Source organism: Populus nigra, chromosome 5 (assembly GCF_951802175.1).
Source record: "Populus nigra chromosome 5, ddPopNigr1.1, whole genome shotgun sequence".
In the NCBI taxonomy this organism is placed as follows: domain Eukaryota; kingdom Viridiplantae; phylum Streptophyta; class Magnoliopsida; order Malpighiales; family Salicaceae; genus Populus; species Populus nigra.
Window position 1 is genome coordinate 16516107 of NC_084856.1, and position 27724 is coordinate 16543830.

At 32.2% G+C, this 27724-nt stretch overlaps 3 protein-coding genes across 4 annotated transcripts; all 3 read right to left on the reverse strand.

Annotated features, from left to right (window-relative positions):
• Positions 1 to 6734: 6734 nt before the first annotated feature.
• LOC133694976 (catalase-2) lies at positions 6735 to 10289 on the reverse strand. 2 transcript variants are annotated; one of them, XM_062116693.1, is made up of 8 exons: positions 9879 to 10289; positions 9586 to 9682; positions 9091 to 9368; positions 7901 to 8677; positions 7712 to 7801; positions 7385 to 7452; positions 7186 to 7279; positions 6735 to 6969 (listed from the first exon to the last, which is right to left on the reverse strand). In XM_062116693.1, exons 1-8 carry the CDS (start codon positions 9891 to 9893, stop codon positions 6910 to 6912), a joined length of 1479 nt encoding a protein of 492 aa, XP_061972677.1. In that variant the 5' UTR covers positions 9894 to 10289; the 3' UTR covers positions 6735 to 6909. The 2 variants fall into 2 exon arrangements, with proteins under 2 accessions (XP_061972677.1, XP_061972676.1); XM_062116692.1 differs by lacking the exon at positions 6735 to 6969 and having other exon boundaries at positions 6976 to 7279.
• Positions 10290 to 12782: 2493 nt separating this feature from the next.
• Positions 12783 to 13625, reverse strand: LOC133694050 (uncharacterized). Its single transcript, XM_062115466.1, has one exon. The coding sequence runs from the start codon at positions 13623 to 13625 to the stop codon at positions 12783 to 12785; it is 843 nt and encodes a 280-aa protein (XP_061971450.1).
• A 5813-nt stretch (positions 13626 to 19438) lies between these two features.
• LOC133693937 (ubiquitin domain-containing protein DSK2a-like) lies at positions 19439 to 24183 on the reverse strand. Its single transcript, XM_062115323.1, has 8 exons — positions 23687 to 24183; positions 22607 to 23362; positions 21914 to 22125; positions 21724 to 21837; positions 21265 to 21323; positions 21103 to 21131; positions 20024 to 20113; positions 19439 to 19925 (listed from the first exon to the last, which is right to left on the reverse strand). The coding sequence occupies exons 1-8, from the start codon at positions 23925 to 23927 to the stop codon at positions 19777 to 19779; spliced, it is 1650 nt and encodes a 549-aa protein (XP_061971307.1). The 5' UTR covers positions 23928 to 24183; the 3' UTR covers positions 19439 to 19776.
• Positions 24184 to 27724: the final 3541 nt, after the last annotated feature.

Sequence of the window (27724 nt, forward strand, 5' to 3'; positions counted from 1 at the left end):
GCCACCATGATTTTTGTATCGTATTGTGAAAACTGAAAAGAAAGAGTATGACAACTTAGTCACTGTATTTGTACGAAACTAGACTACTAGTCCTTTTAGTTACACAAATCCTATATCTAATCCAAGTATGTATTTTTCGTATCCTTTTGTAATTGAGTCCCTCTGTCAGTTGTCGGTTATTGCAGTAGCTTTAAGCATTAATGGATAAGGCAATAAACGGTCGAAGTTGCTCAATAAATTAATTTATGAGTTTTGAAACTGAAGGGACCAAATTAACTTCTTTTTTTAGAATTCTTGCGAAAATGAAATTTTGCCAAGTTTGTTTTCGAATGTCTTGTCAAGGAACATCATGCAGTTAAATTCTAATAAATGCATGAGCAAGCTCTTAAATTTTAAGTTTTATTTCAATTTATGGTTGGAATAATGCATATACAAGAAGGATTTTCTTCTTCTTCTTTCCTTTTTTTTTTTAAGAGGTTGATTAATCACAAATCTCTCTTTAAAAAAAAACATTATTACATTATATATAGGCATAGTTTGGAAATTCGGTACAAACCGCGTTTCATAAAAATTTAAATTTTTTATGTTTTGGATCATTTTGATTTACTAATCTCAAAAATAATTTTTTTAAAATAAAAAAATTATTTTGATATATTTCAGCATAAAAACACTTTAAAAATTAATTATAACTAAACTCTCAAACAGTCACATAAACCAACACTAATGTGAAATTAGGATCGCACTATTGGAACTCCGGCCGGCCGGTAGTGATCTTGGATGAACGGAAAATCATAATATTTTAAGATGAACGATTCTATCAATGGCAAATTAGACGTCCACCATTGCTGGATTGTGATGTTGGTGCTGGTGATGGCCCACAAACAGAGCATCATTCTACTGGAAACAGAGCATGCCAAGCGGTAATGAGCAGCACAACAAACAATGAAAAGGCATTTTTATTGTATTCTTTTCAACGGCTTGCCGCTTCCACTAATTTAAGGAGTTTCTTTTCTTCAAAAGGAAAGCTTTCAAGGGTTGTCATGAGCTGTTTCCAAAGACTTGCTACGAGCAGCTTACAATGAACCCTAGGCCCCAAAAGTAAAGCTTTTTCTTCAATTTTATTCCATCTTTTTTCTCTACATGTTTTTTTTATTATGATTTTATTCAATAAAACATTATTTTTACTGAATACTATCAAATAAAATGAATTTCAAACAGTAACCGGTCAAAATATTTCATCCCTCTTTTCGTGGGTTTCTTCTCTCCCTCTCATTTCTCTCACTTGCTTTCTCTTTTAATTTTAATTTTAATTTTAATTTTAATTTTAATTGTGTTTAGATTGTTCTCCTCCTCACTACGTGGCTAAATTTTTAGTTTCTCTCAAGGTTTTGGGTGTAGAACTTTCCGGTTGTTTTTTCTTTTCTTCTCCTCTCTCTCTGTACAACTCAGGTCGTTTGTATATGAAGGACAGTTTTTCCTTTTATTTATGAAAATATCATTAAAAAGTTTCTATTTTACTATTTTACCCAACTTTTGACTGTTTCTTATGGCAATTCTAATTGTCCTAAAATTTTGCTCCAAGATAAAAAAATATATATATTGGTTAGTAGATGAATTTATATAAAAATTTTGATTTTTCTTTTGCCATCCTTGTACTAATCATATTAACTTCTCAACTAAGTTCTAGGGATCATTTTCTTATTCCACGATACAATTCTAGAGATCATTTTCTTATTCCACGATACATTCATCATTTATTTTATTTATGAGTTTATGATTATCTCACGATAACATTATTAATTTCATTCAGGTTTACACTAAACTTTTTTAATATATGTACATAAGCTCATTTAATAATTTCTCTTTTATTTACCATTTATTATATATGTCCAACTTTAAACGGTTTATACTAGCTATTTGACATGTGCTTCTCTACAGGTTGGGTAATTTTATTTTTCAATAAAAAATATGAATATCATTTTCCAACATGTTTTTGGCCATAAAAAAATTCTCAATAAAAAATCAAAAAGATTATGCAAGCATTTGATTAAATAAATCAATAATTATCCTTCCAATAAATATAAAAAAAACACATTAATTATAAGTAAAGACTAAACTGCAAAAAATCAAGAAATAGATGTACATCAAGACAAGTCATGTACTTAATTGTGTCTAATAATTTTGTTTCTTAGAATAAATTTTTTATTTAATCAAACAATAATATAAACAAACATACAAATAAAAGCGGTTGAAAAAAATCAAAGAAAAAAAATTATGCAAGGCTACACATATTTAAAAAAAAAAGTTGTAATTTTATGTGAAAATCAAGTAAAAATTAAGTGATATTTAACCTAAGACCAAATTAAAAAGTTAAGAGATAAACGTGGTTATCGACATTTGATCTTAAAACACGGGTCATAAACTTGATTATATTTAATAATATTATTTCTTGAAATGAATGCTTTGTTTAGTGAAATGATAATTTAAAAAACACGTATAGAAAAACGATTGAATAAAGTTAAAGGAAAAATTAATTTAAGATGAGCTATAAAGAAAGAATACCTTTAAACATAAAAATTTTTTTTGATAAAATCTTACCCATAAAATAAGAAGAAATTAAGTCATTTTCTATCAAACAAATATCATAAAATTTGTTAAAAAATTATTAAATATGAAAATAAAAAAATCAATAAAAGATGAAATTTCAAGAAAGAAAAATAAAAGACCAAAAGATCAAAGGGAAAAAAAAACCTAGTCGTGCGGGTCTGATGTAGTTGGCCCAACAGATCTAAATTTAAAAAAACCTAGGCATATGGGCCTTTCAACTTAGACCTGTGTGACAGGGCTATATATATATATATATATATATATATATATATATATATATATATATATATATATATATATATATAAAAGGGTGGATAACCTGTCATCCACCCCTAATTGTTTATAAATGCATGTACGATGTTTTGCTTGTTGAGGTAAACGATATGTTGTTGTGGATTTGATAAGTTTTGTTAATTTAATAATATAATTTTAAAAAAAACATCGATAGTAAATAAAGTGAACAAAAAAATATGAATAATTAACTATAAAACTAATATCATTCTCGGATGGAGAAAAAAAAAGCTCGTTGGAGACTCAATGGTGCTCCGCCATAGGATATTATCCCACCACTAGCACAAGCTATGACCCAAAAAACAAGCCAAACAAAATATCATGAAGTGAATATCTCATGTTTATATTTAATTAATTTAATTCAAAAACTAAATTTCTTCTAAAAAAACTAAATTTAACAAAGAACGACAAAAAAAGACCCGAGATAACTCGAGTCATTTTAAATTCAATGAAAATTCCTATAAAAAACAAATAAAAAAAATAACATAGACCAATAGAAGTAACAGAGTCCAATATCCAATTAGATAAATGCTAGAAGTAAAAATTATGAGCTTGAAAAAAAAAAAACAAGTAAACCTAAGTGAATCTTCTAAACCTAGGTTAATCATCTAAACTCCCAATCTTTAAAATCCTTGTACAGGCTCAATAAAAAAGATCAACTCTCAACCAATTTACTATTGAAGAATAAAACCAAAAAAAATAGTAATTTAAAAAACTTGTTAAAGAAAAAAAAATAGCATTCAGAAGAATTAGGATAAAATTTAATAAAAAAATTGAAGGATGATGAAATCATAAAAACAATTAAAAATATTCTTAAATAAAACAAATAGCAAAAAAAAAAATAGAGATTAAATTTGATAGAAAAAAAAATTAAAGGATGGAATTGAATTTTTTTTAATTTTCTAAATTAATATAAATAAAATAAATAATAACAAAAAAATATAAACAGAACTAGAAGGAAAAATAAATTATAATCCTGCTTTGAAAATTTGCAAGGTTAGTCATGAAAATTGAGTAGGAGAGAGAAAACATGAAAAACAAGATTGTTAGCGTCACATCAAAAGTCAACAAGCCACACGTGTTGCTTGGAAATAGAGAGGACGACAAGACAATTCAAACACTGCTCTAAAAGCTACCGTGTGGTCATTGCAAGCCCCCACATGTGCATCTAAAAGTTGTGGAAACAAGCCTCGTGCTATTACGAGTATTGTATATGCCAGCTATTTTTCTTTCAAAATAATAATAATATATTTAAAATAATTAAATTGCCACTATACAAAACCAATTATAACAAAAAACAATTATGATGAAATTACGAGAACATTCCTGGAAGCTCGTTAAAGAGATTTTACTCTTAAAGATAATTTAATTATTTTACTTTGATTGAAAACCTAAAAGTAAGAAAACATCTCTAGATACAATGTTAATTTTTTTAGTTTAAGAATAATTTAGTTATTTTATTATATATTAAAAATATAAAAAAATCAATTTCCTCTCAATTAATATAATAATAACTAATAAACCATTATAAAAAAGATCATACTACTCTTAATAGCTAGTTAATGGATTGCTATACTGAAAAATCAAACTGTTTCAGATTTTTTTTTTATTAATATTAATAATGTTTCGGTTGTTATTTGAAAATGTAGCAAAACAACTAATATCAAGAAAATCTAATTTAAGCCCTTAAATGTTCATAAAAGAAGACCAGCGTGAAATTTCTTGGTGACAAACCTACATGTCACGAGAAACCTATTTAGAACCAAATATTAAATGTGAAATTAAATTTAATCAATTTAATTGATAATCTATTATAATTTTTATATTTAGAATAAAATATTAAATCATAAAATTAAATTCAAATATACCATTTAAAATATTTAAGAAAATAAATTAAATAAACAATATTAATTATTTTGCAATTTAAATCCAAGTAAATCTAAGTGTGATAGACTATCTGAATAGTTCATCGGAGACTTCTTTTCGAGTTGCGATGTGAATTATAAATTTTTTTAATTTAATTTTTTATTTGCTTTTAGTTATTTTTTAACATTTGAATTCTATTTAAAATTTAAATTAATACCATAAAAGGATTCCAAACTAGAATTAAATTCAATTCCAAGATTGTGAAATAACATATTATTTCAAAGACACTTACTGCAACAAAGCCAACCTGGAAAAGGCATGATGATAATTATCTAATGGAAGAGCGTCATTGTTGGTGTTTGAGACATCGGCTTTGCTTTCTTGGTGGCTCTCGGCTTCAAATGTTTCGCGCCTAAATAAGCATCAGCCTGCAGCAGTAAAACAAGGTTAAGTTACTCAGCTAAATTAGTCAATCAGCACAACAAAGAGCCATTACCCTTCTTACAGATAAAAACGAATCAAAAGTTAACCCTGCAGATTTGCAATTATTGTCAAACGTTACAGGAAAACAATAATCTCTCTTGCCAGTGAAAATGGAATTCTTTCCCTGCAAGCTTTTCCAACTAATGATGATCCTCGAGCAGAATTGGAACTGTAAAACAAAAAATCACTTCGAATTCTGATTTTGTAGAGGGCCCTTCTCCCTATAAAAACAAGTAGATTCTGTAAACTAGAAACTTCACAATTACAATCTAACATGGATAAACAAAACAGACAAGAAGTTACACTGCACAGAGCATTGCAGATTTTACCTCTTAGTCCAACAGTAGGAGAAGATTATAATTCTAAACTAGAGCCCCAGAATTTATAGTTAAGAACTTGGAATTGTAAGCTTTTGACGGATGGTCCTGCATCAAAATGAATCAAAAGGATTGAAACTAGCAGCAAACAAAATGGATATAAATATTAACTCGATTAAACAGACACATTGTAAGTTGGCCAAGGATTTGAAGGTGTAAGGAGTTAAAGTTGGTGCCTTGTAAGGATCCATGATGTCTGCAAGAGAGAAAAGGAGGGAGCTAGCTAGCTTTGCATGTAAGAAAAATATAGAGTGATGGATGAAAGATTACTCTCCACATTCATTTATTCTTGTTCTGTGCAAGTTTGATGGTTTCCATTTTAAGAGGAACTCAGACGTGAAAGAGCAAGTCTTTCGCATTCATTTTTGTCCTGTTGTCTGTTTAGCTCAGCATGTTAAGCATCTGCGTGGTTCATTGAGCAAGTAATTGCCTAAGATGCTGGGGAGAGATTAAGAATCTACTCTTCAGTGTCCTCGTTGGTTCATCAATGGGGTTCTGGCTTCACTGGTAGCAGTACTCTTCCTTTGAGGAGAGGCTGTGGGTTCGATTCTTCAAAGGCGAGTGAACACCATTTCCTTAGCGCCCCCCCAAATCCTAACCCCCTCACCAACAAAATAAAATCAGTTATGGCTGGGATTGGTGCGTATGCTTGTGGTGGTTTTTGTATGTCTGAATTTCCAAAGATTTCATCACCGAAAAGAAACAATTTCCAAAGATTTGATTTCAACTTTAAATTGTGATTAAGAGTTGCCAAAATGTAGCACATTGGTGGACCAGTGATGAATTGCAGCCTGCAGGGCCAGCTCCGGCAACTGTCTAGCAGTCTCTTCTTTTTTTCTTTCAATGTCCCGGATGATGTCTTGATTTAACACTGGTCAAGACTGGTGACTCATTTTGCACCTGATACTTTCCCTACAAGATTTGATACCCTGGTGTCATCTATGACAAAGCAGCCAAAAAAAAAAAAAACACGGCAAATTTAGAGGGTAAACTGATATGAAAAGAGGCCTGACTGAAGAGCATAGGAAATCTACTTATCCCTTGGAAATCTATAGAGAACACAGCAGGGATTTTTATTGTAAAGCACCTGTTATTACAGAAAACTTCATATGACACAATATAACATTTTATTACAAGACTCTTCAATCAGTACATAAAGAAGTCACAAAACAACATTAAACCCAGTATACAAAGGTACAGCAACCAAATGGAAAAATGTCGCCATTTGAGTCCTTGAAAAAAAATATTTTTGCTTTCTTTACTCCTCTCAGCACCAGAAACATCTTCAAATGCTTGGCCTCATATTGAGGTGAGAAGCAAGCTTCTGACCCAGAGACTTGTCAGCCTGTAACCAAACAAAATAATGTAGTAATAATTGGTTTATGCCATCTGAAAACTAAAATGAACTATAGCGATACAACTATATAACCAGCTTAACATCAACCAAAAAAGTAGATGGCAACACAGAACTCCTGCATTTTATATATAGTGAAAAATATTCATTCATCCAATCAGGAGATTGATATGAGTATAAATGTTTGCATGGGGGTGGAAACTTCACCTGAGACCAGTATGATATCCAAATACTGCGGATTTCATATGTAACCCTTGGGTCAGACAAGGCCTCAACCCAACGGCGAACAAAGCGCTCTTTCCTGAAAAAGTAAATCAAAAAGGAAAATTAAAGAACAAAGGACTTAGTTTGTTATATTGGAATCTAAAACATGATGAATGTCTCAGAAATCACAAGATAAGGATACCTGTCTGGTGAAAATGAACGGTATCTCTCGCCAGGCTGCTTGAAGTTATTCTCCTTCTCAATTATGCACTGTGGTAATGAAGAGAGACGGACAGCACAGAATTATACAAAGATAAATTAGTTCAGTGGGATAATTAAGAGCTAACACTCTTGATACAGATAAAGCAACCCAGAGTATCATGAAAGCATCAGTTCAGTTGCAGGGTTAGAAGGTATCGCGGAATACATTTTCACTGGCTCTCTGAAACCACAGCTCAATTCTAACCCAAAACCAGCCTACTCACCACCCTTCAATATTCAAAACACTGAAGGAAATAGAGATACAAACCTTCTCACGCTTGCCAGTGTGAATGACAGAAGGATTAGGGTATCTCTCAGCATGACGGACAGGATCAAACCTTGAGGGGAAGTAATTGACCTAAAAACAAGCCCTTATCAGATAATGATCCTAGGATAGCATTAAGTCCAAAAAACTAGCGTATACATGAGCTCAGAGAGAGAGAGAGAGAGAGTATACCTCCTCGTCCCTATGCATAAAATTCATGAAACCTTCATGGTGATTGTTGTGATGAGCACACTTTGGAGCATTTGCTGGAAGCTGGAGATAATTTGGCCCAAGGCGGTGCCTCTGAGTATCAGCATACGAGAAGATTCTAGTTTGCAGCAACTTATCATCCGAATAGTAGATACCAGGCACTATAATAGCAGGGCAAAATGCTAGCTGCTCGTTCTCCGCAAAGAAGTTATCAATATTCTTGTTCAACACCAAGCGGCCCACAGGCATCAAAGGCAAGATGTCTTCAGGCCAAGTCTTGGTTACATCAAGTGGGTCAAAGTCAAACTTGTCTTCATCAGCAGGATCAATTATTTGAATGAAAAGCTTCCACTCAGGGTAGTTTCCAGCCTTGATGGAGTCATAGAGATCCTGTGTGGCATGACTGTGATTGGATCCACCAACTTTTATGGCCTCGTCTTCCAATAAAGACTTGACCCCACATGTTGGTTTCCAGTGGAATTTCACATAATATGCCTTCCCAGCCTTGTTGATTAGAGTATAGGTGTTAACACCAGAGCCTTCCATGTGCCTGTAATCTTGTGGAACACCAATGTCATCAAGCAGGAAGGAGAACATGTGCAAGCTCTCGGGATGGTGTGAGAAGAAGTCAAGTATCCTCCAGTTTTCCTGAATGTGTGATTTAGGGTTGGGCTTGAGAGCATGAACCATATCAGGGAACTTCATCCCATCACGAATGAAGAAGACTGGGAAATTGTTGCCGACCAGATCAAAATTTCCCTGGTGAGAGCGGTGAAACAAAATTCATTGAACCTTTCAGTCAATAACTTCAAATGCACAGTCAATTCCAATTCTACATCGGGAAGTTACTATGATATGCATTGATCAGGTTTTCCGTCATGTATTGATAAACAAACACATCATAAGCAACACCCTCCGCATGCATTAAGCATGTCATATTGATAGAATCTCACAATGAATTGTGGGGGGGGGGGGGGGGGGCATCCCTTTAAAATTTAAAGATGAAAAGGCAAGATAACAGCAAGAACATTCTGAGTTATTGATGCAACATAAATGATAGACTGCCAACAAATATACGATACCAATTACCTACTTCTGTGATTTTTCAGTACAAAGAGGAAGAGAAAAAACAAGAAGAAGTCCTTGAACAAAAAACAGAAAAATATTGTTACCTCTCTAGTGTAGAATTTCACAGCAAAACCTCTGGGGTCTCTTAGAGTTTCAGGACTGCCGCGTTCATGGATAACAGTAGAGAACCTGACAATAACAGGGGTCTGGACTCCAGGGGCTCTAAGGAAATCAGCACAAGTGAGATGAGATATATCATTGGTCACTTCAAAAAACCCTTTAGCACTCGCACCTCTAGCATGAACAACACGTTCTGGGATTCTTTCCCTGTCAAAATTAGCAAGTTTCTCCACCAAATGATAGTCCTCAAGCAGAATCGGACCTTCAAAAGAGAAGTTATACTTCAAACTCTGAGATTTGCATAGTATTCACAAACTAACTTGGTTTCAATGCATCGCAAGTAAGCTGAATTAGAAACTACAAAACCCAAATCAACCAAAAGGTGTAAAAATACCTCACTAAAGCTCAAGCCATCACCTAAAGCACTCTATAATGAACTCAGACATGAAAGAAGTCCACAAAGCATGACAAACTTTTACCTCTGGAACCAACAGTAAGCGATGAGTTATTATTCCAAACTGGAGCACCAGAATTTGTAGTGAAGAACGGAGAGTTGTAAGAACTTGATGGACGATACTGCATCATGAAAACGCATCAAAAAGAGACATCAAAACTGTATAGAGTACCCAACAACGAAAATCAAAGAGAGTTTGAAACATATTAACAGGAATATATGTGAATTTCAGACCAGTAAATTAAACACATCATTTTTTTTCTTGTATTAAGCAGAGACATGAATTTGTTTGAAGAGGGAGAGAGGTAGAATAAGAACCTTGTAAGGATCCATGATGTCTCGTGTAAGAGAGAAAATGGAAAGATTTAGACGAGAAAGAGAGGTAAGTGAAGAGTGGAAGGTGGAAAAACACTCTTATGGTCATGCATTGGCAATTCTTCTAGCAGGTCCAGTAAAATGACAAGAGAATTCTCTAAAACAAACAAGAAGAAGAATTAATGAGATGAGGATAATAGTAAGTTTATTTAATATTTTTTTTTTATGAGAACGTCATGCATTGGCAATTCTTTATCTCTTATTTTTGTGCTCTCATGTAACCTCACCCAGATGAGCTTATGGTCTTATGGCAGAGGATGGTTTCGGACCTTGAATTGTTTTTTTTTGGATTACTAAGCTTATTGTCTCTCTCTCTCTCTCTCTCTCTCTCTCTCTTTCTTTTTTTCTTTTTTTTGGATAATTGCTGCCACTTCTGGAGGGGCTTTCATGGAGACGTGAGCTATTATTAGCCACTAGGAGAGTCACACATATACAAGAAAATATTAGCAGTTTTATCTCTATATGTATGTATGTGTCAAAATATGGTACATGAAAATATATATTAGGTTATGGATTGATGAATGCCTGTGATATTTAATTATAATTCAATAATCTATCTAGCTTGTTTATTAAAATAAATTAATTAATCCTTGTAATATAAAATATAGTTAAATAACTCCTTGACCAATGTTGAGCATGCTTAACTTATTATATATAGTAAATTCAACGTCACTAGATAGCGTAGCTATGCTACTAAATACAAAAAATAAAAAATCGAACAAAGCTTGTTCTTATAATTTTGCAGAGCTCTTTATGTAAAGAAACATTTTGTTCAATCTGGTTATTTTGATGGGAATGAAGTGAATTCTTTCCAATAATTTGTAGTTAATTGAATGTGATTGGAGTGTTTAATTATAGCTAAAATATGGGATTTAAATGAAATGAGTTTGAATTAAAAAAAAAAAAAAGGTTCCTAATTATTTTTTCGGTTTCTTGGTTAGTTAAATCAATCACTCTTTTGATTAAAATACATATTTGCGATAAAATTATTATTAATATTTTAATATAATTAATTTAGTAAAAGTATTTATAAAGTCATGTTGATGTTTCTCCACCTAACATAAATTGTTAAACAATTACATTATCATCACAAAGTACGTAAAGAGTATTTTCAACGCAATTCATTGTGTTGTCATGTGTGTTGATGTGCTTCAAGAGATTCTATGCTTAATTAGAGCAACGAATACAATCAACTTTTTAATCAAGTATAGATAATTCTAGTTTAGTAATATAGTATTAAAGAGTAATATAAATTTATTTATCATATTTCGCTTAAAATTTTAAAATTTTAAATTAAAATAATTCTTTACATGATGTAAAAACTTAGTTGACCACACAGTTAGAAAAATTTATGCTCTCATTTTATCTAATTAAACTAATGAACTTGAGCATAATTAATGCAGTGGTGAGAGGTTTGTAAGATGGTGATGTAAAATCATAATTTTAAATTTTAAATTAATTAATGAAATAATTAAGTCTTTAACATATAAAGGTAAGGAAGAGAGATTTGGATGCTATTTATGAATTTTAAAACATCGGTCTATTCGAACATTTTGAATCAAGTTTTTATTTTTTTTTAACTAAAAGAAAAAGAAAAAACAATTATGTTTCCATAATTGAATAGAAAACTTTGATCGGGTTGTAAGATATCAACAAATATATATAGTGTATATGACCATGATAATCAATAAGTCAATAAATGATTGTTTAAACATACTGTGATTATTGAAGTTATATTTATTTATGTTCACAATGAAATGTTATTTTTTTTTTAACAGCATGCCTCCACGTAAGAAATTAATAGTTTCTTTTTATAACAAGAAGTTTTATTGTTGAAAATATGATAGTAATTATTTTTTAAAATATTTTTTATTTTTAAAAAAAATTATATTTAACTTCAACATATCCAAGAGGAAAAGAAAAGAACAGACAAATACAAAGTATGAAGAACGAAGATGAAGATTGTCATCAAAATCTTAACGTTAGCCGATAAATCAACGATCAATGTCTTTTGAAAGTCTAAAAGGTCTGTGTATAATCAAGAACTGTGATTGAAATGTCCAGATGTTAATCTCTTCACCGCTCCTGCGTATAGCACGAATCGAATCAAATGGAACACATTTCTACTCTGACAAACAAGATGTTTTCGAGTTAAAACCTATATATTCTGTTGATATTCCCGAGTCGTTCTACGTTCAAACACGCAGTTTATCCAGTTGGACTGGCATGGCATGCCGGTTTCAAGAAATTACAAGCAGAAGATGAAACTACTCTTCACAATTTTCTCAGAAAAAAGTCAATTCCCTTAATTTGTAATGCTAGTAATCCATCTGGGACTTCTTTGTTTAGGCGTAAAATTATCATAGCATTTAGAATATTGCTTATTGTATGGTGGACTGTGGAGTTACAAGAGAGTAGTCACCAAGATGCTTCAAGAATTAACCCTAACATCTTTTACATGATGTCTCTCCTTAAATATCATCACGTACGTTGGACAGAAAGAACAGAAAAGAGAAATGCACTTAATTCACACTTTTTTGTTACAAAAGCATGGAAGGGGGAGATAAAACAAAGAGATAATTTGCAGGAAGCCATATCGAGTAAATGAAAACAAGTACCCAACATTCTTGTTATATATCTATATAACAAGAATTTCCTTCAAGCGTTTATTAAAACAAAAAGAAAAAGAAAATGAAAATGAAGAACAATATCTAAATGCGATCATATTTCCACTAAATGGACAAATAATTTATTACAACTCTAAATCTCTAATACTCAAATGAGCATGATTTAAAAGGAAGTAATAAAACATAGGTTAAAAACATCTTTGAGCAGCCTAATTATAATTTATTTGGATGCTCCCTCGTTGCCATCGTTATGATCAGCTTTCGGAGGTTTATTAAGATCAAACCGGTTTCCACCGCTTGGGGGAGAAGAAGATCCAGAATTACTTTCTGATTCTCTCGGTGGTTCCGTATTCAAATCAAAGTTTCTTCGATTTGTCGAAGAACCAGCCTCATGACCTTGATCGTGCTTCATCTGATTTAGAGTGTCTATTGCCAAACTTAGCAGCCTTGGTGCTAATTGGCTTCGTAGAGCACTTTGATCTCCCTGCTGGTCATTAGGCTTTTCTGGAGACCATTCCGGAGGGGGGAAGGCACCTCTCCAGCCGCGATCAGGGTGTGCTCGCATATGACCAAATACTGCCTTCCAGGAGGCAAATGTTCGGCCACATGTAGAGCACGTCGGTTCAGCGTCAGGATTAATGTCCATCTCTCCTTTAGCCTTCTTGGACACATGAGGACTGCTCTCTTCACCCTTTCCAGATCGTTTTCTCAAGGACGACCCTTCTCCAGCCACTCCAGTAGCAGCAACAGTACTGGGATCAACAACAGCAGTACCACTCCCTCCAATTCTTACAGGAGTTGATGGGCTAGCACCACCAGTTAAAGTCACGGCAGCAGGAGATGCACCAACTTCAGTTCCTGCCGGCCTGGCAGGACCAGAAACAGAAGAAGGTCCACCGGTTTCGACAGTAGACCGTTGGACTGTTGGCCTTGGTGGGGCGATAGCCTCCTCTTGATCGTTGAGGTTTCTTCTAGGGCTGTTGGCTGCTTCTGAATGCTCATTGGCCTTATCAGGGATGGCAGCAGCATCCTTGTTGTTGTTGTTGTTGTTGTTGTTGGTCATGGTGAATCAAGAAAAATGAGATTAAGAACAAAAACAAAGAGATTAAAGGCCTAATTACTTGTGATTAATTGTTGTGCTAGGATCAAGCAAATCAAAGGCGTATTTAAAGAGTTGTGGAGGCAAAAAAATATTTAAAATGGCAGTTAGTTACAGTTACCTTTGGTGTCCCTTCATGTTATGGTACTGTTTAGGTCTATGGTTAAATGATGTGATTCTTTATTTCTGGACGTACACGTGGTTTATGTTAGTGTATTGGACGGTAATGATGTGGTGTATTCTTGGTAGTGAGGGGGTGGAAATTGGTGGCATTTCGAAGAGGAGGGAAACTATAACGTTGGTGCCTCACTGGTTTATTAATTTACGAATGTGCCCTTGATGGTGTTGGTCATGAAAAGTTGTATCCTGCTGGTCATAGGTGTGCGAATTAATCAAAATAGGAAAAGTTTGATTTTTTAACTTTAATATTTTATGCCTATTTGGTAGTCCAAATAAAAATTTAGTATTTATATGAATTACCTTTTCCATTGTGATTATCTTATCAAAAAGTTTGAACGACATTATTTTTCGAATATATCAATCATCGAATTTCATTCGTTAACAAACAAGATTTCAATATATGAATTCGGTAAAATTAGCAATACACTAAATAATTCACTCATTTTAGATTTTTTATGAGACCATTTTAGGAAAAATAAAACTAGAAAATACAAATTTAGTATAGTTGTGAATTGCCTTTTTAGTCATGCTAATCTTATCCAAAATTTCCACAACATTACCTACCAAATATTTCAATATTGGATTTTATTCATGCATTGATAAGTAATTTCGATATCTATCTAGAAGACACAAATCTAATATAGTTGTTAATTTCCTTTTAAGCCATGTTAATCTTATCAAAACATTTTTATTACATCACTTATCAAATATTTTGATCATTAATAGATTTCATCACGAATTCAAAAATTTTTCATGACATCACTTATCAAATATTTCAGTTGTTAGATTTTATAAATCAAGTATTCATAAAAAATCTCAAACAAATAGGTTATACAAGCAGGTTATATAATATAGTGCCGAATATATATTCAACATTACATTATATAATGCACTAGTATTTATTCAAGTTATAAATATCACTTATAGATTGCTAGATATGTCTATATATATAATGTAGCGCCGAATATATATTCAGCGCTACATTATATAATGCACTAGTATTTATTTAAATTATAAATATCATTGATATTTATAGATTGCTTGATATGATTATATATATAATGTAGTGCCGAATATATATTCGGCAGTACATTATATATATAACGAGTGGATTATATATATATAACGAGTGGATTATACTCGTTATATATATAATGTCGGCACTACATTATATATATAAAGAGTGGTATTCGGCAGTACATTATATATATAGCAAGTATAATCCACTCGTTATATATATAATTTAATGCTGAATATATATTCAACATTATATTATATAATACACTAGTATTTATTCAAGTTATAAATATCTTGCTTGATATGGTTACTTAAATTCATTACAATTTTAATACCACCAAGTTTACAAAGCAATAAGACACATTTTATGATAGCACTAAGTAAAAACACTTTTTAGTTTAAACTTATATTTGTAACCACTTAAAAATGACTTTTTAACAACTTAAAAAAAAGATTCTTTTATAAGGTAAGAAAAAAAATAATTGAAATTCCACTAATATTAATTGCCTAACAATTAGTTAAATTATAAAAGGATAGGATGATTTTTTAAAGTGCAATACATGTATATAAATCTATTTAATAGTTTATAGCTGTTTATTTATTATGAATTAATAATTATTTGTTTTATTTTTTAAAGTAAAATGGTACCCTTTTTTATAATCAAAATAAATTAAACCTATAAAGGGCAAAACAGAGACCAGATGGGTATGCAAGGCAGTAAAAACAGAAAAGCAACAAAGAATTAACCATGCACGCAATGCCCTAGATAGCTCAAAAGATCAAACAAGACAATCAAAGACCCAGCCCCTGCCTCTGTATCGTCCTAGATGCCAATATCAATCAGCTTCTTCAAGAGTTATATCAGTATCTTCCTCAGCAAAATCGCAAACTCGTAATTTCTAGAGACACTTCGTTTAGCAAGTCCATCAGCCATGTGATTAGCATCCCTTAAGGTATGAGAGGAACGAGCACCGCACCCAGAATGAAGAGCTCATGGAATCTCCAGTACTGCCTAATGGAGGAAGTACTGGAGATTCAATTATAATTCCCACACCAAACAACTTTACTATAGATGAAGATATTCTAAAGCTTTAATCACTGCTAACTACTCAGCTTCATTAGATTCTTTGATCTCGACTGGAAAAGAGAAAATACCTGATACGTACCAATCCTTTTTTTATCAGGAATTAAGAACCCCATTAATACCTGCACATTTAACCAGGCTTGCTAATAGAAGATCCATCCACGTTCCATTTTAGCACATAAGGTTCAAGGGGAGACCATGTGATTATAGGTCTAGAACTCTTGATGTTAGACCATCTAATCAGGCCGTCAATAAAGATCAGTAAATCAAGAGCACAATGTGGAAAATAAAGAACGTGAAGGATAATAAATAAATAAATAAATAAAAAGACTTTACCCGAGTAAACTTATCAATTTTATAGCCTGATACGAGGTCGGGATGACCCTATACAAAAGCAATTAAATAAAAAAAATAAGAATCAATTCTCGAACAAACTAAATGATGAAAGGAAAAACAATTAAAAAAAACTAAAATCAACTCGGGTTAACTTGATTAATTTGCAATTCTAGATATGAGATCGAGATAATCCTCCATAGAAAGAAAATTAAAAAAAAAAAACCATGAAACTCAAGGCACGCCCAATAACCTAATATAGAAGGATAAAATTAAAAAAAAAAACTAAAAAGATCAAAGTAAAATCAGGCTAATCTTTGAAACACATGACCTGGGTTTTGAGACCGAGATTACTTTGTAGAAGGCAAACACAAAAAAAAAAATCATGAAGCGAAATTCTCAATTATCCAAAAACTCAAAATTTAAAAAAAAAACAAAACAAAGAATAATCAAATGAATGAGGACAAATTTTCATAAAAAAACAATGAAAAATAAAATTAATCAAGAAAGGGATAAAAAAATTAAAAAAATAAAAAGAATGAGTATCAAACCTAGTATAAAAATTAAATGAAATAAAATAATAAGAAATGAAATTAAAAAAAATCAAGAAAACAATAAAAAAAATTAATTATAGTGAAAATGTTAAAGAAAACAATCTGAAATGTAAAAAATATATTAACATATATCTAACCATATGATCTAGAGTTTTTTATATATACGGAACTTATTTTCAATTATCAAATTTAATAACCAAATAATCATAAATTTAAATTCTATCATCCCTAATTCTTCTCTAACTAAAAATTAAAAATTCAACACAATTAGTTAGAGTGGTGTTAATTGCAAGTTCAAGAGTCAAGCAACAATCCACACTCACTTGCTCAAGGGATGTATCTGGAAAAATTAACAGTACTACTACGTACACTGATCTGAATTCCATTCGTATGAGATTTTTAATTAAATCACTTATAGTACTGGGCAAATTAAATTAGCAATACAACTCTCTATTGGTCGGTCCACTAATAAAAACATTCAACAAATTAATAAACAGTATAATTGTTGTTTTAGAACACCATCCCACGTCTAACAAAAGTTAATAAGAAAATAATATATGAAATTGAGAAATGGATTATGTATCTTAAATAAAAATTAAAAATAATTATATATCAAATTGAATATATTTGATATCTCGTTCCCTCTCCTTTATTAATTATGAATTCCTTCCTTATAAATTAAGTACTCCATATATATAAAACCCATAATAAAAACACAATTTAATTATGAGAAATGGATTGTGTTTTTAATATGTTTTCAAAAGTAAATATTAAAATTTCGTAGCTTTATTAATTTCTCATCATTTGATCCAAAATGGCACACACCCACGAAACGTGAAAGAAGGAGCTTATAATGTGTGTGTGTGTGTGTGTGTGGACTTGTTCATAAAACGTAAAGACTATATGAACAGAAATTTCAAGCTATATGATCAGAAATGAAACAATATTTCTGAATCAATAAATGCGAAATATGATTTATCCTATTAATTAATTATTCCAGACTCCAGGAAAAAAAGAAATGTTTATGATATCACACTTCCTAAGGACCAAAAGTTGATTTTGCAAGCATGCATAATGAAATAATTTCTTCTTCATTATGTAACTGCAAATTACAATTACAAATAAAACTAAATTAATTCTTGGACGTGATTGTGTTATAAGTGTTTTTTTTTATCTTTTTAGTTTTTTTTCACTTAATTTATTTTTATTTGATCCTTCTAATTTTAGTTTTTTGAAGGTTTGGATTTATGATTTGTTCCAATTTATCTCAAGAATTAAATTTGATAATTGAACAACATTTTTAGTCCCTCAAATGTTTTTTTGATCTTAAGCCCTCTTTATGAGTTTTTACATTTTAATCTAAACTTAATTTTCTTCATGTTTTTGGATTTTATTGTACACTCACAAGATTATTATAGATTGTAATAGTATCGTGAGTTTTTTTTTCATTGAGCAAAATCCCTGGTGATTATTGTTTTTACTGTAGTTGAGGCCTGTTTTTAGTATTTTTAGTACTAAAAGTTTTTTTTTGTTTTTTTTAATTTTAGTGTCTCTTTATGAGATTTTTACATTTTGTTCCAAAATTATTTTTTTCATGATAGAAGAAGGGGAGGAAAGAGAGTGGTCAGGTTAAGAAAGTTTAGAAACTGATATTTTTAAGTGGTAAGACTCGTCTTTCTTGTTGTTTGTAGATTTTATTTTATAAAGAGAGTTCCATTTAAGTCTCTTTTGCCTTTTATTTTGTTCAAAAAATTAGATCAACCTTTAAGATTTATTTTTTAATTGGGTTATTTTTTTGTTTTTTAACCAATTAAATAGTGATTTAATACCAAAATTAGGTTTTTGAACTTCTTGGGATGTTTCTTGGGTTTTTTTTTTGCTAAATTTTTTTTTAAAAAAATGGGTCAAAGAGGGTTTTTTTTATATCTAGGAGATGGCTATCTGATTATCCGACCACCTGTAATGGCTAGAAACTATTACAGTAATGGACAGGTTGTCTACTGTTTTCTTATAAAAAAAAACAAGCATCATCCATCCATCTCTAAAAGAAAAATATTAAATAGGTCAAGGCGCATTGGGCCAAGCACACCCATGAGCTTTTTGTTTTAGTTTTTGTTTTTGTTTTTTTTATTTTTATTTTTTATTGGTGATTTGTTTTTTTAATTTTATATTTTATTTATTTTAAATTGAGTTATATCATTTCATTTTGATATTTGTGAATCTATCATAATTTAAAATAATCTTGATATACCCAACTCGTATGTTATTTAATTAAATAAAGAATAATTTAAAAAAATTATAATCTTAGAATTTTGGTTTTTTGTTTTGGTAAAAAAAAAAATTGCTGCGGAAAGACATTCTTTATATTTTGTTCAATTTTTTTTAACAGGCCTGGGTGGGGTTTTTTCAGTTCAAATAAATTTTTGAGCAGGCCACCGCGTAACACGGGCTCCTATCCTTGCGGATTTCATTACTGTCACAGACGCAACACGGGTCTCCTTCCTGCATTCACTTCCTTCTACCGTCACCAAAACTACCTTAGCAGTGTCTTTGTTGCACACCACGGGCCTAGATTAGGAAACACATGTAAAATTTAGACGGGCACTAAATACTCCCAACAAATGAAATTCATTAGGAAATAAGTGAAGAAAAGATAGAATAGGGATGGTAGGGCTGTGAATTCCTCGCGTCCCAAGAAGATTTTCAAACAATTCATATGACAAATCGTAATATAAGGTATGTACAATGACACTTGCAGCCTGACACCTCACAAGAGACAGAGAAGAAATGGGATTATCCAACAATCATAGGCACACAGAGATCGTTCACAGCCCTTTACTACCATAATTGAACTTATTCATACTGAAAACTGCGGGCTTGAAGGTAACTCATGTCATAAACTGACCAACTCGACACTAACCACGTAAAAAGATGGAGTATGAATCAACTATTGACCAGTGCTTCCCAAAAGTCGCTCCACTGCAGCATGGACATTCCCTGCAGTTGCAATTAGTGCTCGTATATTCTCTTGTGTGTCAAAGAAACCCATTTCTTGAAGCTGTGACAACTGGGTCGCATATAGTTCTTCTGGGGGCACTGGGTATGCAGAATGTAATGAGTGCAAAGCAGACAAAACTTAATAGCAACATTACAAAACCCGAAAAAGAAAAAAAAAACACGGAAGGAATAGTAACCATTTGATCTGTTGGGAACAGCCAGGCTGCCAGCCCCAAGCCCACCAAACATATTCATTAACATCTCCAAACCAGCATTGTTGGTTGTTCCTGCAAATGCGGCAACAGTACAAAACCATAATTGAACAAATAATCCTCTCAAGACAAAAGGAGAGCTCCTTTTTTCTCCTTATTGGGAGGATCCTGAGAGGGAAATATGTGAGAGAAGAGTCCACTATAACCATGGACGCCCACAAATGAGGTTTAACATTTAAGCTACAGTTGTGGATCCAACATGGACCCCAGAGCAATCAAAGGCATTAACACAACAGATGTATTAACCATTTATGGTGCAGCTATGAGCGAAAGATAGAATTCTCAAACCGCAGGTTCATTATGATGGACCTAATATACTCACATTTCTTGCATAATAGCTAACATATATCCTTTTAAAACTGCAGGTAATTCATTATGATGGACCTAATATACTCACATTTCTTGCATAATAGCTAACATCTATCCTTTTAAAACTGCAGGTAATTCATTATGATGGACCTAATATACTCACATTTCTTGCATAATAGCTAACATATATCCTTTTTACTGATAAAAACTAAAAAGTAAATAAACTCAAAGGTTGCTCACTTGTGTTTTATCATATTTCTCTTTGTTAGAAAATAACCTGTGTTCTTCATATTTATAACACCAGAAAAGCCACTACAAGTTCACAGAATCTTTCACGTACATCATATGCAAGCCCCGAAGAGTTTGACATGGACACAGAGAAATGTTGAGACATCACATGCTAAAATTTTAATGCTGTCAATTTCCTTAAAAATAAGAAATAAAATCCTCTGCTGCCTAATATTTCAGAAATTAAAGAATTCAAATGACGGAAAACTATGCTGTTAATGAAACAATGACAAAGATATTAAGCCAATTTTAAAAATTTCTAAATTAAGGCCTGCCTACCAGACAATTTGCAGTTTGAATCATGTAAAGACAGTTGAAAGGGAAAAAAAACATATCAAAAGTAATCACAAGACATAGTTTCAACCAAAAGAAAAGACACAGTATATTATAGGTGATATCTTCAATACCTGTACCAGCACCAGTCTGACCTTGTGCCCTGCAATGGAGCATCTAGTTAGCCAACCAAAAAAGAAGCTACTGACAGCTACTAATCAATATGAAATCTAAAACCATAGCTACCCCACGCGACTTATAGACAAACTAAGAAAATAAATTGCACCATCACTTACTGGGTTGACTGTCGCTGACCAAGTTGAGACATAAGAGATTGCTGGAAAGTCAAAAGTTGCTGCAAGAAGAGAAATCAAATAATGGCTTAAGCTTACTTTTGAAAACTGTATGGGCACTCTTTTCCAGATTAAATATAATTCACAAAAAAAAAATATTTGTTGCTATTAAGCCACTAGTTAAAGCTATTGACCGACAAAAAATTGCAAATGCCCATGAACAGCATGAAGAAGCATATAATACTCAATGTCTACTTGCTTCCAAGCCTATAGTTTGGTTGTGGTAGTGGCTGTGGCTGTGGCTGTGGCTGTGGCTGTGGCTGTGGCGCCGGCAGTGGTGTGTGTGTGTGTGGTGGGGGGGTAGGGGGGTGTTTTGCACAAGTTCTTTGCAGGCATCTACATGTGTTCATTAGAGAGGGGAGAATCTAAGGGCGTGCACAAACAGCTGTAAAGTTCTTATACCTGCATTGTCTCAGGAGACGTCAATTGACGAAGAAATTCTGGGTTTTGCATCATTTCTCTTAGTTGAGGATTGGAATCAAGCATGCTACGGAGTTGGGGATTCATACCAAGAATCTGAAACTTGATTGATATTAGTAAGAAGGAAATTTCACCCACATGAGTTTTACCAAGCAACATGATAAATTTATACCTGGTTCATGTACTGAGGGCTGGACATGAAGCTTTGCATCATTTGTGAAATAGCTGGATTTTGCATCAACTGGCTCACCATAGCAGCATCTGGCATAGCACTAAACATATTGTCAAGATCAGGGAGACCAAGTCCACCTAGCCCAGTAGGTGCCTGTGGCCTAGTATCACTGGTGGGATTCGACCTTGTGGTGTTAGTTTGGGCACCTCCACCTGTCAGATTTATACAGAGTGTACAGTTAATTAAAACAAGCAATTAACATATAATCTGCATTATGAAAACAAAGCATAAATGAAGCAAGAAAATATTTACTTTTAAGACCACAAAAGTTGAAATTCCTCTTATCAAGCTGTTAAAAAAATCAACAAGTTAACTTGTAAATAGTTTTAGATTGACAAGAAAAGGATCCATACAACACACTGACTAGCAACAAACAAGTTGTGCCTCTTGCATTGGTATGTAATTTTTTCATATACAAACTGAAATGTTACAGAAAAGTATCAGTAATTGCGATTTCTAACATAGTGAATTTCACACGTTATCAGGTTAAAAAGAATACAAGAAGGGGAGATAGAGGTGAGCAAGGTGCAGAATAACATACACCGCACATATGATTAAACTAAACTGCTCAATCTAACCTCCTCCTAAATAGCTTCAATATGGTAAGAAGAGAAAGAGAGAGAGAGAGCTTACTGCTCCAAGGGTTGGGAAGTGGGTTGGTATTTGGAGCAGGAGAACCAGTGGTGGTTTCAGAACTAGTGGTTGACAAATTAGTTGATCCATCTCTGGCCTGGTTCCCAGTTTGGGTCCCTAAAAGAGCTGCAAATGGGTTTGCACTATCGCCTCCAGCATTTCCAGCCATTGTAGTTGCATTAAGAAATGGCTCTTGAACAGTTTCATACATGCGCCTCAGCATGTTGAATCCCTCAGGAGAAGATTCAATGTTGCTCATAGCTCTATCTGTGTTGCGCATCATCTCACGCATGAGCTCTGGGTTTCGTGCAGCTTCAAGTGTTTGACGAAGAGTGCTAGGATCATTAAGTATATGTGCCAGCTCAGGATTTCGGTCAATTATTTCACGCATTTGAGGGTTGTTCATTAGCAAGTTCCGCATGATTTCAGGGTTATTCATTAGGTTCTGAACAACAGGCGTGTTCATTATGTCTCTCATGATGTTGGGGTTCTGAGTCAGCTGTTGCTGCACTTGTTCAAACTCTGGAAGTCCAGCTCCAAGCAAACCACCACTGCCCCCCAAGCCATTTAAACCAAGTCCTGGAAACAGTGATCCAAAACCAGATCCTCCGAGTTCTCCATCATCAGTAGAGCCAGCAGCTCTAGTATTGGTCGGAGCAGTATTCGAACCTCCAGTATTGGTTGCAGCAGTTGCATTGACTGGTGCAGATGGTGCAAACCCACGAACCAAGTGGACAGCATGATCTGCCTCCAAGCCTATCAACCATTAAAGAACAGCGACGTCAAGTTGAGTACCAGCATTCGCATCAAAAAATGCAACATTTTATTTACTAACACCAAAAACCCGTCAACAATTCCTATAAATAATGTCACCTCCGGCCAGCATCGTATTTCCGTACCTCAACAACTACCAATCTGAAATGCTAGCTACTTAATCCCATTAAACAGTTAAATAATCAATTAATTATCCAGATCAATAATTTTAGATTACCAAAAAATTTAAGAAATTAATCAAAATTAAAAAGGAATATAATTATAATAATAATAATGAAAATGATTATTGGCTTTTAATTTTATTACCATAGCTTTGTAGAGTTTGATCATCCTTTAAGATCCGACCCTTATAAATCAATCGCTGTTGATCAGACGGCACATCACACTGATTCGCGATAAGCTGCTTAAACGAATCAACGGTTGACGACAAGCTAATTTTGACAGTGAATTTTGAGCCGTTGGAACATCTGATGTTGACATTGACTTCGTCATCTCCACCGTCGGTATCGTTATTGCCTCCTTCTACATCTCCATTACCGCCTCCCATAGTCCCCTCTCCTTCACGAAGGAGACGGCAAAGCAGGAGAGATATTATTCAATTTGGCTGTTTTGATAACCCTAACCCTAGAAATTGATTATTATTATTTTTCAATCGAAATGAAGATAAGAAATTGGGAGAATTAGTGTTTCTAAGGGCAAAAAAGGGAAGGGGAGACAGAGAGTAGAGAGTGTGAAAATGGAATTTATAGATCGTGGAAATCGAGGGAGAGAGAGTGAATTTTGTTGCTTGCCCTGCTACCCCGGGGGAGGTCCTTTTTCTCTTTCGTGGTCAAACTACAAAATAGTCCCTTTGAGAGCTTTTTAATCTCCATCAAAATTTTATTAAATTTTAATCGCACCGTTGCTTCAAACAAACTCTAAGGCTGTGTTTGATTGCAGGAAAGTGAATTCTTGGAATTTATTTTTCTTGTTTTCCCATGTTTGGCAACAACATGGAAAACTAGTCAACGGAAACTTAATTCCAGTCAACAAAAAAAATACAACTTCAACAAAGGAAAGTGTTTTCCTTTTGATAAGAACCGGAAAACACTTTCCTTTTCTTTCATTGTACATATTTTTTTGCCACAATTATTATTTTATTTTGCTATATTTGTAGATGTACTTGTTTTATTTTTTTTTATTAATTCATGATTAGTATTTAATTATATTTGTTACATATGGATAAATTTGAAAAAAAAACTTATTTTAAGCTTTTAAAATTGAAAAAAAATATAGTAATAGGTTTTACTTAAAAAAATATTTCGCAAGCTTATTTCTATATAATATGATATGACATATATAGTTATATTTTATAAAATAAGCTATGTATGAATATATATTATAATGAAAAAAAATTCATCATTATTTGCTGATTATATCAAATTTGATCCTCAAACTTTTGATTGCTATATATAATTTGTTTTGAATATTTATTTTTCAATTTCATATCTTAAAATTTAATTTTTATATTAATTTTGGTTCTTATTTTTATAATTGCTATTTGCTATTTGCTTTTTCCTTATCATTTTTTTATTGAAATTTTCTATCTATCAAATTTGGTCCTCATTCTTTTGATTTTTACTTATTTTATTTGAAATAATTTATGAAATGTTAATTATTATTATTTTAATTTCTTCACCTTTTATTTTTTTTAATTTTTTAGATTTGATCTCTATTATTTTGATTATTATTTATTTTATTTGAGATAATTTATGAAATTATTTTTTTTTTCAATTTCATTCTCATTCAACTTTTTAATTTGTAAGATTTGTTCCTTATTATTTTAATAAATTTGAAAAAATAAAATATTAATAAGTTATTTTCCAGCTCATTTTCCATAACATAACCAAACACTGGAAAGTGTTTTCCAACTTATTTTTCATTACACTACCAAACATCGGAAAATACTTTCCCGGAATTCACTTTCCCGGAATTCACTTTCCCCGGAATTCACTTTTCAAAAGGAAACTACTTTCCTGCAAACAAACGGGGCCTAAATATCTATTTGTTTGAGGTTTAACTGAAGATAAACGATCCCTAAATCTTCTTAGTAGTGTTTGCGTCATAAGAGATGGAGATATAAAAGAAAAATATATTTAAATTGTTGCACGTATATGTGTGGTGTTGCAGTGTCAAAATCAAAGAGTCATTATCTAATTATTTGATTCAAGATTATTAAGAGGCTTGAGTAGAATAGTCTTATCTGAAGTTTCAGGATAAGAAAATGGTTGTGGTTAGGGAAGGTATTATCAACCCTAACACATCTTACTTGAGGTAAACTACATACTTAGGTTTCTGAAACATGTTCTTTTTGGTCCTCCAAAACAATATTACTAATACTAAGCATAATTGAATCCAAAGAACTAATAAATAACATCAAATCATCAACAAACATGAAAATCCAAAGTTTAAAACTACCAAAGCTAAACAGTAAATATATTTATACTATTTGGATTAAAAACTTGATATTGTTACTATCTATATGTCGAACATACTTGTATGAACCATGAACTTACACTAAAAGACATCAAATTGATCAACATCCTTGCAAAATCTTTAACCCATAAACAAATGCAATTTACTGTTTTATTACAAAATATATTCAAACACCAATCAAAATACCTCAAATGCATCATCAACATGCTATTGAGCTAAAAACACATAATTAAATAAGCATCAAAATCAAGAATCATGCCTTCAGTGCAAGCCTCTCTAACACATTATTGACCAAAACTCAAACAAACTATCATAACAAAAACCTGAGTAATCTAAAACATGCTTAAAAAAAGAACAAAAACAAAACAAACTCTGTCAAAAAACATTAGATTATTCCAGCACAAAATCAAACAAAAAATGTAAGATAAGCTCAAACAAAATCAAAAGATGTTTAAATATTAAAAAAGCATGAATAGGTAAGCCACATAGACTCTAACCTTGAAATTTTACATGGTTATACCTTTTTCAAACTTACTAGTTATGGACAATTGTTTTCCTTCTCTTCTCTTTCTTTCTTTCTTTCCATTTCATTATCTTTTCCTTTCAAAGCTTATTAGATCTTCTATGTTACGCTCTTGAACCTTCATACTAAGATCTTTTCATAGTGTGTTTCTCTATGTTTTTTTCTCTTTCCCCCTTTTTTTTCATTTTCCAGAGGATATTTATAGGGTTTTGCTAGGATTCTTGATGGATTCAAACATAAATTGTTCAAAATAAGAGGGTTTCAGACAAATGTTAACAGTTGGAACCTATGTTCTTTAATGGTTTTGAGATGGTGGTTTTGTAACAAATTTGCCTAGGTGGTTTTGTAACAAATTTGCCTAGGTGGTTTTCTTTTGCATGGAAATAAAGATATACATCCTTTATCTTCTGGTTTTTGATGAAAGATTTATGACCCTTGATAAGAACCCTCTGAGAATTTTCAAGTGTAAAAACATAAAATTTTTAAGTGGTTTTGCACAAATGGGTATTTTAGTCAAGGTTAATTGAGTTGACCAAAGTTGAGGCATCGTTGGAGCAACTCCGATGTAAACATCATTAGAGACCACCTGAACCTGATAAAGGAAAATAATATTTTTTGATTGGATCTATTCTTGCTCAATTTGAAGGTTTGTAGCTCCACATTCAGTTGTGTGAAGGTGTCAATCCAATCAATCGAGAATCTGGAAATACAATGATGGCTGATTAAGGAGAAAATATTGGTGAGTTCATTGAAGAAAATAAAATGTAAATATTTGATGGGAGTAACTGATCTTTGTAAAATGGGTGTTTATTAGTCAAATAGTGGTGGTTACAACCCTAGAAATGGTTAAAGATGCCATATTCATTCGTCTGAAGGTGTCTACTCGATCAGTAAAAAATGCCAAAGAAGAAGCTAAACAATGGCCGAACGACGCGTCGACTATGGTAAACCCTAGAAATTAGGGTTTTTAATTTAAGATTTGACAAATTTCATTTTAGTTCATGTTCTTCCAATTGCTTTTAATTGCATTCATAATTGCCTCTCAAACTCTTAATTTCATACAATTTTACCTCCGTCAACCTCAATCATCAGCTCTAAAGTTCAGTGGCATTTTCATCTTAGTCCTTGGTTTCTGATTTGTGCACTTGGACCATTAGTTGACAATAAAACTTTTAATTTTCTTCAATTTCACCCCTCATTTGGTCAATTTCAGCCCCTACAATCATGTATCTTTTTTAGTTTGGTTCTTGGTTTTGGATTTTTTTCAATCAAGTCCTTAATTGCCCATCAAACTTTAATATTATTACAATTAAGTCCCTAATTCGTACAATTAAACCTCTTAAAAA